This window comes from Accipiter gentilis, chromosome 33 (assembly GCF_929443795.1).
Source record: "Accipiter gentilis chromosome 33, bAccGen1.1, whole genome shotgun sequence".
NCBI classification, from domain to species: Eukaryota; Metazoa; Chordata; class Aves; order Accipitriformes; family Accipitridae; genus Astur; species Astur gentilis.
Window position 1 is genome coordinate 98,142 of NC_064912.1, and position 11,575 is coordinate 109,716.

General features: G+C 62.5%; 1 protein-coding gene across 2 annotated transcripts; it reads left to right on the forward strand.

The window, feature by feature from the left end:
* Positions 1-3,940: 3,940 nt before the first annotated feature.
* On the forward strand, positions 3,941-7,797 carry B4GAT1 (beta-1,4-glucuronyltransferase 1). 2 transcript variants are annotated; one of them, XM_049791294.1, is made up of 3 exons: positions 3,941-5,761; positions 5,807-6,187; positions 7,203-7,797. In XM_049791294.1, the coding sequence occupies exons 1-3, from the start codon at positions 4,850-4,852 to the stop codon at positions 7,392-7,394; spliced, it is 1,485 nt and encodes a 494-aa protein (XP_049647251.1). In that variant the 5' UTR covers positions 3,941-4,849; the 3' UTR covers positions 7,395-7,797. The 2 variants fall into 2 exon arrangements, with proteins under 2 accessions (XP_049647251.1, XP_049647250.1); XM_049791293.1 differs by having other exon boundaries at positions 3,941-4,634; positions 4,678-6,187; positions 7,203-7,795.
* The last annotated feature ends 3,778 nt before the right edge of the window (positions 7,798-11,575 follow it).

The window sequence follows — 11,575 nt, forward strand, 5'->3', positions numbered from 1 at the left end:
AGCTGGCGTTGGAGGCAGCGGTGGCTCCAGTCTTGGATCTGCCCTTGGATTTGCTGTTGGAGCTGCGCTTGGAGCCAACGTTAGCTCTGGGCTTGGACCTGATGTTGGCACCACTGTTGGACTCAGCCTTGGAGCCAACATTGGAGCCAACGTTGACTCTGCTCTTGGAACCAGTATTGACACCGGCATTGGACTTGGTGCTGGAGCCAACGTTGGATCCGGTGTTGTACTTGGTGCTGGAGCTGCCGTTGGAGCCAACGCTGGCTCTGCTCTTGGATCCACCATTGGCCTTGGCCTTGGAGCCAGCGTTGACCCTGCTCTTGGATCTGGTGTTGGCCTCGGTGTTGGAGCTGCCATTGGAGCCAACGTCAGCACTGCCCTTGGCACCGGACTTGGCCTTGGAGCCAACCTCGCTGCCGGCGTTGGCTCCTCCCTGGGCCCCGCCATCGGTCCTACCCTCGGAGCTGTCGGCGGAGCCAATGCCGGCGTAGGCTTGGCAACGGGCGCCCGCCTCGCACCAGGCCTGGGGATCCCCGAGGCACCGGGGGGATCCACCGAGACCTGGACGCCCCCTTACACCCCCCGGCAAGCCCCGCCCTTCGCCTTTGGCCCCCTGGAGCCCCCCGAGGCAGCACCTGAAAAGTTACCGCCGAGTCCTGAGAGTCCCGGGGGGATCCCGAGTGGGACCCCCGTCTCCCTCCTCACCCCCGAGACGTCACCACCACCACCCCCGTCGGCCCCGCCCGGCCCCGCCTTGCGTCGCCTACTGCAGGGATTGGCCGCTGCTGCCGTCGTCAACCGCGGGGGAGCCAGGCGTTCGGGGGGTACCCCCAGCCCCCGCCCGCCCCCCCCGCCCCGGTCGCCCCGCGACCCCTTCGCTGAGTTGTATCAACTCCCCCAGAGCCGCCTCCAGGACGCCTTCCGCCAAGGTAGGGGGGCCGGAGATTTGGGTCCCTGCGGGGGGGCACCCATCGGGGTGTGGGGGGGTGTGACCTGGGTCCTGGTGATGGGGGTGGGGAGGGAGCCCCGATACCTGGCTGTCACCTTAGGAGGGAGCCTGGGTCCCTTAGTGGGGGGGCGACACTCGGATACCCGGGTCCCTTAGTGGGGGGGGATGACACCTGGGTGCCTGGGTCCCTTAGTTTGGGGGGGTGCATGCTCATGGACACCTGGGTCCCTTGGGGGGGTGCAAGGGGGGTTCATGACCCAGACACCGGGGTTCCTGACGTCTGTCCCTCCCCATGTGTCCCCCACAGCCGGAAGCCAGCGCGCCCCGTCGTTCTGAACTAAGTCTGTGACGCGACTTGCCCCCAGTATGGCATATTGTCATTGTCACCCCGGCCCGGTGCCACCGTCCCCCCGGCCCCGGCCGTGTCCCCTCCCCCCACCGCCCCCCCCCGGGGCCTTTCGTGCTAATTTAACTCGTAACGAGTCTCTAAGGTAATTGGGGGGGGGCTGGTGGCCCCCCCCCCCCCCAGCCCGGACGCCTGGGTCCCATCCCCCGTGTGCCCATCCCCACCCCCACTCCGGGACCCGTCCCTAAATTTTGTGTCAGTGGGTGGCTTGGACCCACCTGTAGGAGCCTGTGGCCCCCCCCACCCCGAGTGTCCCTGTCCCTTGTCACACACCTTGTCCCTGTCACCCACCCCATCCTTGTCGACCGTCCCCCCACCCCCGCATCCCTGGGGTCTGCGTTTTTGGCAGAGTCCCCCCAAAAGTGTGTGCCCCCCCCATGGCTATCATCCCCAATGTCCCCAATGCAAGGGACCAAGGCACGATGTGGCTTGATGTCCCCAATGTCCCTGACCTGAGTGATGGAGATAGCGTGGCTCAATGGTCCAATGTCCCAACGTTCCCGGCTCACGGGGCTGAGGCACAATGTGGCTCAATGTCCCCGATGTCCCCAACCCAAGGGATGGAGACATTCCATGACCTGATGTCCCCAGTGTCCCCAGCCCAAGGGATGGAGACATGCCATGACCTGATGTCCCCAATCCAAAGGATGGAGACATGCCATGGCCTGATGTCCCCAATGTCCCCAACCTGGGGGACAGAGACATGCCATGGCTCAATGTCCCCAATGTCCCCAACCAGGGAGACATGGGCAGCTTTTGCCCCAAGCCATTGGGCTGGGATATGTCATGGCTTGATGTCCTCAGTGTCCCGAAGTCCCCCAAGGCCTGTGAGACATCATGGCCTGATGTCCCTGATGTCCCCAATGTCCCCAACTTGAGGGACTGAGACACATCGTGGCTCAGTGTCCCCAGTGTCCCCAACATCCCCAGTGCCCCCGACATTCCCAGTGTCCCCAACATCCTCGATGTCCCCAATGTCCCCAATGTCCTCAACATCCCCCACCCAAGACATCGAGATACGTCGCAGCGCGATGTCACCGAGCCCGAGGGACTGAGACTCGTCACAACTCGATGTCCCCAATGTCCCTGAGGGACACGGGCACCTCATCACCGCTGTGACCCAAGGGACCAAGACCCAGCACGGCTCGATGTCCCCAAAGTGTCCTCGAAGGATGTGGACACCACCTGAAAGGACTGAGACATGTCACAGCCTGACGTCCCCGCGGGACACGGGCACCTCATCATCGCCTCGGCTGGAGGGACTGAGACACATTGTGGCTTCATGTCCCAACATCCCCAAGGGACGTGGGACCTTGTCATCACCCTGGATCAACAGACTGAGACACATCGTGGTCTGATGTCCCCAGTGTCCCCAGCCCAAAAGACTGAGACCTGTCATGGCCCAATGTCCCCAGCGTCTCTGATGTCCCCGAAGTATGTGGGACATCTTCATCGCCCTGGACCAAGGGATGGAGGCCCACCATGGCCCGATATCCACAACGTCCCCGATGTCTCCAATGTCCCTGAAGGAGGTGGGACATCGTCATCGCCCCAGCTCAAGGGATGGAGACCCACCACGGCCTGATGTCCCCAGTGTCTCTGATGTCCCCAAAGGATGTGGGACATTGTCATCGCCCCAGCTCAAGGGATGGAGACCCACCACAACCTGACATCCCCAACGCCCCCAGCTCTCCAATGTCCCCGAAGGATGTGGGACATCATCATCACCTTGACTCGAGGGACAGAGACCCACCACGGCCTGATGTCCCCAGTGTCCCCAACATCTCCGATGTCCCTGAAGGATGTGGGACATTGTCACTGCCTTGATTCAAAGGACTGAGACCCACCACGGCCTGACGTCCCCAATGTGCCCACCACGAGGGACTGGCCCCCGTTGTCCCCAACGACCCCAACATCCCCCGTGTCCCCACCTGAGGGACTGAGACACATGGTGGCCCGAGAGCCTCCGTGTCCCCGATGTCCCCAACGTCCCCTGGAGGCCCCGTGGCCCCGACACCCCCCGGCAATAAAGTGGCCCCCGACATCCCTGTGCCTGTGGCAGCTTCTTTCCAGGGACTCGGATATCCAGGGGGGTCCCAGGAATTTGGGGGGGACCCAGAAGTTTGGGGAGACCCAGGGATTTGGGGGAGACCCAGGAGTTCATGGTCACCCAGGAGTTCAGAGAGACCCAGGAATCTGGGGGGACCAGGAGCTCAGAGGGGACCCAGGAGTTTGGGGGGGGGTCCAGGAATTTGGGGGAGACCCAGGAGTTTGGGGGGACCCAGGCATTTGGGGGTCACCCAAGAGTTTGGGGGAGACCCAGGAGCTGGGGGCGACCCAGGAGTTTCAGGGGAGACCCAGGAGTTTGGGAGGACCCCAGGAGTTTGGGGACACCCAGGAGTTTGGAGGGTCCCAGGAATTTGGGGGTCATCCAGGAGTTCGGGGGGACCCCGGCGTCCGAGCGCTGCGGAGACAAGGCGGGCAGGGCGGGGCCCAGGCACCCGGCAGGCCCCGCCCCCTCCCGCGTGAGCCCCGCCCCGCTCCCGCCCGGGCCCCGCCCCCTCCCCGGGCGCCTGCGTCCCTCCCCGCGCATGCGTGGTTCCTCCCGACGGCGCGGCGCGGTGAGCACCCGGCCCCAAACTGGTCCCAGTTCCCCCCCAAACTGGGCCCGGTTTCCTCCCTACCCTGGGCTCAGTGCCCCCCCCCCCCCCCCAAACTGGGCCCGGTCCTTCCTCCCCACCCCCCGACTGGGCCCAGTGACACGCCCGGACTGGGCCCGGTCCCCCCTCTACGGCTCCCCACCCCCAAACTGGTGCCAGTAACCCACTCGGACTGGTCCCAGTAACCCCTCCCAGTAGTGGTCCGGCAACCATAAACCTCCCAGCACCCCCATACTGGTCCCAGCACGCCCATACTCGTCCTATAGGCCCAGACTGGTCCCAATAGGCCCAGACTGGTCCCAGTAACCATTTGTACTGGTCCCAGCGCCCCTATACTGGTCCTAGAGGCCCAGACTGGTCCCAGTAGCCCCTTACTGGTCCCAGTGATCCCATAGTGCTTCCAGCATGCCATACTGGTCCTGGCTCAGCACTGGTCCCAGCGGCCCCGCAGAACTGGTCCCAGTGCTCCCCAGCACCCTCCCAGTAACCCCCAGCACCTTCCCAGTACACACTTATGTACTCCCCCAGTGACCCCCGGTAGCCCCCAGCACCCACCAGTCCCTCCCAGTATCCCCACCACCCTCCCCGTACCCTCCCAGTACCCCCCAGCACCCTCCCAGTGCCTCCAGAGGCCCCCCAATCCCCTCCCAGCCCCCTCCCAGTATCCCCCAGTCCGGAGAGCGGTGGGGGGGGTCAGCAGGCGATGGGCCGAGGGCGGCTACTGGGGGGCTGCGCCTGGCTACTGGGGGGGCTGGCGCTGCTGCAGACCCTCTACCTGCGAGCCCTGCCCCCCCCCCCCGCTCCCCCCTCCCCCACCGCCGCTCCCCCCCACCCATGCCCCCCCCTCGGGGGGTGCTGGACACCTCAGGGACCTTCCAGGTGTATCGGGACCTCTTGGGGCCCCCCCCTCACTGGGACCCCCCCGAATTAGTTCTGGCCACCCATGGCACCCCAGGACGGGTGGCGGGGACCCTGGGGGGGGCTTTGGGGGGGCTCTGGGGGGGGCCGCTCTCGGTGGCTGTTTTTGGGGTACCCAAGGAGGGGTTGGGGGGGCTGCTGGCAGCTTTGGGGGGGCCCTGCCGGGGCTTACGGGCTCGCTTACGCTTACACGTGGTGGTGGGGGCGGCTGCGCCGCCCCCCATCGTACCCCCCAACCCCGGCCCCCCAACACCGGGGGGATGTCGGGGGGCCCTACGGCGTCTGGCGGCCGCCGACCCCCCCAGTTACACTTTGGGGGTGCCGTACCCCGGGAATTTATTGCGGAACGTGGCCTGGGTGGGGGCGGCGGAGGAGGAAAGGGGGGGCCCTTCCCGGAACGGGGGTCCTGGCCCCCCCAAAACTGGGGGTCGCTTCGTGCTGCTGTTGGACGCCGACGTGGTGCCCAGCCGGGGGCTGCGGGAGGAATTCCTGAGGCTGCTGCGGGAAGGGGGGGCCGGGCTGCACCCCCCAAAATGGGGGGCTGGTGGGGCGTGGGGGGACCCCCTGGTGAGGGGGGCTGCGGGGGTCTTGGGGGACCCCCGGACACAGAGGGCTCCTGGTGGCCTCAGGGTCCCCGGTGTCCCCAGTGACCCCAGGTTGCTCAACGCCCTGGAGGTCCCCAACAGGCTGGGTGTCCCCAGCGTCCCGGGTGTCCCCAATGTCCCCAGTGTCCCCAACACCATCGGCAATGGGGGTGTCCCTCATGCTCTGGAGGTCCCAAAGGTCCCCAACGCCTTCAGTGACCCAGGTGTCCCCAACGCCCTGGAGGTCCCCAAGGGTTTCCGTGACCCAGGTGTCCCCAACACCCTGGAGGACCCCAACTTTTTGAAGGACCCCAAAGCCCTGGAGGACTCCAAGCCCCCAGGTGCCACCACGCCATCCTGGGACCAGGTGGTGTTCGTGCTGCCGGCCTTCGAGGTCCGTGCGGGGACGCGGGTGCCGGGGACGAAGGCGGAACTTCTGCAGCTGTGGGGCACGGGGGACGCCCGGCCCTTCTACGGGGCGCTGTGCCCCCGGTGCCAAGCACCCACGGGCTACGAGCGCTGGTGGGCGCTGCCACCCACCCCGCACCTGCGCGTGGCCTACGAGGCCCCATGGCGCGACCCCTGGGAGCCCTTCTACGTGGGGCCGGCGCACGGCGTGCCACCCTTCGATGAGCGCTTCCTCCAGTACGGCTTCAACCGCATCAGCCAGGTGCTGTGGGGCGGGGGACCGTGGGGTGGCTGGGGGGCCTTGGGGTGGCTATGGGGACCATAGGGTGGCCGTGGGGACTGTGGGTGCTGTGGGGTGGCCCTGAGTGCTGTGGGGTGGCCCTGAGTGCTATGAGGTGGCCATGGGGGCTGGGGGAGCTGTGGGGTGACCATAGGGTGGCCATGGGGGCTGGGGGTGCTATGGGGTGGCCATGAGCGCTATGAGGTGGCCACGGGATGGCCATGAGTGCTATGGGGTGGCCATGGGAGCTGGGGGAGCTGTGGGGTAACCATAGGGTGGCCATGGGGGTTGTGGGTGCTGTGGGGTGGCCATGGGGGCTGGGGGTGCTGTGGGGTGGCCGTGGTACCCAGAGGGTGGCCATGGGGGCTGTGGGCACTCTGGGGTGGTCATGGGGCTAGGGGTGCTCTTAGGGGGACTGTGGGTGCTGTAGAGGGTCTATGGGTGCTGTGGAGGTCTGTGGGTGCTGTAGGGTTCTACGGATGCTGTGAGGGCCTGTGGGTATTGTAGGGGGTTGAAGGGTGCGGTAGATAGTCCGTGGGTGCTCTAGGGGGTCTATGGGTGCTACAGGGGTCTGGGGGTGCTATGTGGGGTCTTTGGGTGCTATGAGGCATCAGTAGGTGCTGGGGGGGGGGGTTGTCTGTGGGTGCTGTGTGGATCTATGGATGCTATAAGGCATCAGTGGGTGCTAGGGGGGGTCTGTGGGTGCTGTGGTGGTCTGTGGGTGCTATAAGGCATCAGTGGGTGCTTTGGGGATCTATGAGTACTATAGAGGACCTATGAGTACTATAGAGGACTGATGGGTGCTGTGGAGGATCTATGGGTGCTATACGGGTGCTGTATGGGTCTGTGGGATCTGCGGGTGCTGTAAGGTATCTGTGGATGCTGGGGGGGTCTGTGGGTGTTACAAGGCATCAGTGGGCGCTATAAGGCATCAGTGGGTGCTGTGGGGTCTGGGGGGGCGCCGTGGGTGCTACGGGTGACCGTGTCCCCCCCCCAGGCATGCGAGCTGCACGTGGCCGGCTTCCACTTTGCGGTGCTGGACGGGGCGTTTGTCGTCCACCGTGGCTTCAAGGAGTCCGGCGGCTTCCACGGCGGGCGGGAGGCCGAGCTGCACCGCAACCGGCAACTCTTCCGGCGCTTCCGCGCCGAGCTGCGCCAGCGCTACCCGCGCTCGCCCCGCCGCTGCTGACCGCGCCTGGGTCCTCTCCGCGGGGGTCCCCTGCGCCCCCACACCCGGGTCCCCTGCGCCCCGCCGTGGCCTGTCCGCCGTTAAGATGGCCGCCTGCCCACAATGCCTCTGTGCAGGTGATGTCATGGGGGGGGGGGGGGCCCTCTGGTTGCCGCGGCGATTGGGAAGGGATGTTGGGAGCAGCTGCCTCCAGCTCAGACCAGTACAGACCAGTACAGCCTGTAAGGGATGTCGTCTATCTGCAAGTGTGTGTGTGTGTAACACCCCTGTATTTATATATAGGTGTATATAAAGGAGTGTAGATATATGTATAAATAAATTTTTTAAGTATTTACACAGTGGTGCGGTATTTTATTAACATGATATATATTTATTTCATGTGTATATTTATATCTGTAAAATATACAACACCCTTTTTATGTATCTATATAACACTTTATATAATTTTATATGCTTATATTTTAATATCTAATAATAGATTAATATATAAGCATGTAAGATTTAAAATATATAATACACATGCAAAACAGTATATGAATATAAATATAACTATAAAATATATTTTTGTGTATAATATAATGTAATATTTATTATAATTATATCACACTATATATTATATTAATATGTAAATTTCAAAGCATTTTTTTAATATATATATATATATATATATATATATAAAACCACAAATACAGTTCCCCAATGACAGCCCGGTTGCAGTGGGACCAGGCCCTCTGAGGTCACCTCGTCCCACCCCAGCTCCAGCCGGGCCACCGACCGCCAACCAGGCAGAGCTGTAGAATGGAAGGTCCAAGCAGGAGCCAGGTCCCTCCTGGTGGTGTTGGATGCCCAGGGCTACAGCGACTGCCCACGGGACGTCACGGCATGGCAGTGGCCACGTCTAGGTCACTGCGTCCATCAGAAGAACTTTCTGTTGCTCCTGGGAGTGTGGGAAGTGGAGTTTTTTTGGGGAAAAAAAATATCTCTTGAAGCTGCTACAAGCTGAGAAGATGACACCCAGGCACACAGCTCACAAGCTGGTGGCTCACACATGGCATTGAGAAAGCACCTGGGAAGAACCGTAGTGACTGTGGATGAGGTGGATGCACAACCAATGCAGCGCTGGTGTTGAACACTTCTTTGTGGCTTGGTGGATGTGGTTTATCAACACAATGAAGGTATTGAGCATGTCTTCACGGTGGTGGACGTGGTTTCCCAATGCAGCACTGGTGTTGAGTGCGTCTTCATGGCTTGGTGGATGTGGTCCGTGCAGGCAAGGAAGGCATTGAGCCTATCTTCATGGTGATGGACGTGTTTTCCCAACACAATGGTGGTGTTGAGCCCGCCTTCATGGCTTGATGGACGTGGGTCACCAATACAATGCTGGTGTTGAGCACATCTTCATAGCGGTGGATGTGATTTCCCAATGCAACGACGATGATGTTCAGTGCATCTTCATGGCTCAGAGGACATGGTTGCCTAACACACCAATGGAGTTCAGGAGGTCTTCATGGTGGTAGACGTGGTTTCCTAATGCAGCGATGGTGTTGTCTTCCTGGCTTGACAGACGTGGTTGCCCAACACAACAATGGTGTTGAGTGCATCTTTGTGGTGGTGGACATGGTTTCCTAACACAACGATGGTGTTGACCACATCTTCATGGACGTGGTGGCCTAAGGCAGTGATGGTGTTGAGTGTGGCTTCACAGCTTGGCAGATATACTGTCCTAACACAATGATGGCACCGAACATGTCTTCATGGCTGGGTGGCCATGGGTTCCCAGTGATGGTGGTGAGCGCCTCTCCACGGCGGTGGCCATCTTCTCCGAGCATGCCTGGATCAGTGGGCTAAAAGGCAAAGACTTGGTCGGCCAAAAAGACCCCGCGGTGCTCGAAGAGGGCGCTGGGGCGCAAGGATGGTCTTGGGACATGCCAGGATGGGCCAAAAGTCGTGTGGTCTTCAGGTGGGGGGGCGGAAGGTCCAGGGTCATGGAGGTGATTTGGAGGATCCTGGGTGGGGAAAAACCCACCGCCCTCATGGAGATAAACCAGGGAGTGAAGCTCCGTGGCGGGCAAGGGGGCACCGGTGCCCAGCTGCCACTGCCAGCCGACCGCCAAGAGCAGCGTGGCAGCCAGGAGGCCCAGCTACAGCTGCCAGTGTGTGCTGCTGCCAAGATGGCCGACAAGACCCCTCGGTCCAGAACTACAACTCCCGGCATGCACCGCTGCCACGATGGCCACAAGCCCCATTGGTGCAGCACTACAGCTCCCAGCATGCCCCCGAACAAACATGGCGGACAGCAGACCAGGGCCAGCAAAAAACCCTACAACTCCCAGCATGCCTCGCGGGAGAGAGGGAACGGCGGAAACAGCGCCCCCTGGCGGTCGGAGGTGGCGGCCGCGCTTCCCAACTCGCGCATGCGCGCTGCGCCCCGCCTCTGGCGGGAAGAGGCCCAGGCGGGGCGGGGCGGGGGGGGAAGAACCTTGAGGGGCTGAGGGGGGGGGGTGAGAAGGGTTTTAATGGGGGCTGGGAGGGGGTAGGACCCCCCTGAGGGGCTGAGGGGGGCGAGAAGGGTTTTAATGGGGGCTGAGGCGGGGTAGGACCCCCCTGAGGGGCTGGGGGTGGGGGTGGGTGAGAAGGGTTTTAAAGGGGGCTGAGGGGGGGCGAGAAGGGTTTTAATGGGGGCTGGGGGGGTGTTTAGAAACCCTCTGAGGGGCTGGGGGGAGTGAGAAGGGTTTTAATGGGGACTGAGGGGGGCGAGAAGGGTTTTAATGGGGGCTGAGGGAGGGGTAGGACCCCCCCTGAGGGGCTGGGGGGTGGGTGGGTGAGAAGGGTTTTAATGGGGGCTGAGGGGGAGGTAGAAACCCCCTGAGGGGCTGGGGGGGGGAGGTGGTGAGAAGGGTTTTAATGGGTATTGAGGCGGGGGAGAACCCCCCCCCCCGGGGGCTAGGCGGGGGCGAGAAGGGTTTTAATGGGGATTGAGGGGGTGTAGGACCTCTCTGAGAGGCTGGGGGGGGCGAGAAGGGTTTTAATGGGGACTGAGGCGGGGTAGGACCCCCCTGAGGGGCTGGGGGGGGGGGGGTGAGGAGGGTTTTAATGGGGGCTGAGGGGGGGGGGTAGAAACCCCCTGAGGGGCTGGGGGGGTGTGAGAAGGGTTTTAATGGGGGCTGAGGGAGGGGTAGGACCCCCCCTGAGGGGCTGAGGGGGGGTGTGAGAAGGATTTTAATGGGGGCTGAGGGGGGGGGGTAGAAACCCCCTGAGGGGCTGGGGGGGGGGCGAGAAGGGTTTTAATGGGGGCTGAGGGGGGGTAGAACCCCCCCCCGGGGGCTGGGGGGGGCGAGAAGGGTTTTAATGGGGACTGAGGGGGGGTAGGACCCCCCTGAGGGGCTGGGGGGGGTGAGAAGGGTTTTAATGGGGGCTGAGGGGGGGTAGAAACCCCCCCCCGGGGGCTGGGGGGGCGAGAAGGGTTTTAATGGGGACTGAGGGGGGGGTAGGACCCCCCTGAGGGGCTGGGGTGGGGGGAGAAGGGTTTTAATGGGGCTGAGGGGGGGGTAGGACCCCTCTGAGGGGCTGGAGGGGGGTGAGAAGGGTTTTAATGTGGAATGAGGTGGGGTAGAAGCCCCCCCCGGGGGCTGGGGTGGGCAAGAAGGGTTTTAATGGGGGCTGAGGGGGGGCAAGAAGGGTTTTAATGGGGGCTGAGGGGGGATAGGACCCCCCTGAGGGGCTGGGGGGGCGAGAAGGGTTCTAATGGGGGCTGAGGGAAGCAGAACCCCCCTCGAGGGGCAAGAAAGGCTTACGGGGGAGGGTATTTTTTAAGTGCTTTCCCATTCCCACTCCCCTCTCACCCTTTAGTTCCCATTTTTAGCCCAAATTTGGGCCCGGCTGCTGTTTTGATGATATTGGGGGGTGGCTCTATTTTTTCTCTCACAGCCCTTCGGCCAGTCTTTACCGCTGTCGGTGGATGGCAACCCGCCCATGACCAGCCCGGCAACCCGCCCGTGAGTTGTATTTCTTGGGGGGTGTGTGGGGGGTGTGTGTGTGTTAAAAAAACCAAACATGCTTAAATGTAATTTTTAGGGGGATAAAAATATCAAAATGGGGGCAGGGTGGGCGCAGGACATGAGCCCACCCAACAGCCGCTCTTCACCCCCCCAACCCCAAATCTGAGGGGGGGGACACAGGCA

What these genes read in the sequence shown, in the direction of transcription:
- B4GAT1 (XM_049791293.1), top strand. Translation starts at nt 4,850, where the DNA reads ATGCCCCCCCCTCGGGGGGTGCTGGACACCTCAGGGACCTTCCAGGTG. An exon ending in GCTTCAACCGCATCAGCCAG is followed by an intron (nt 6,188 to 7,202) that starts GTGCTGTGGGGC and finishes TCCCCCCCCCAG; the next exon opens with GCATGCGAGCTGCACGTGGC.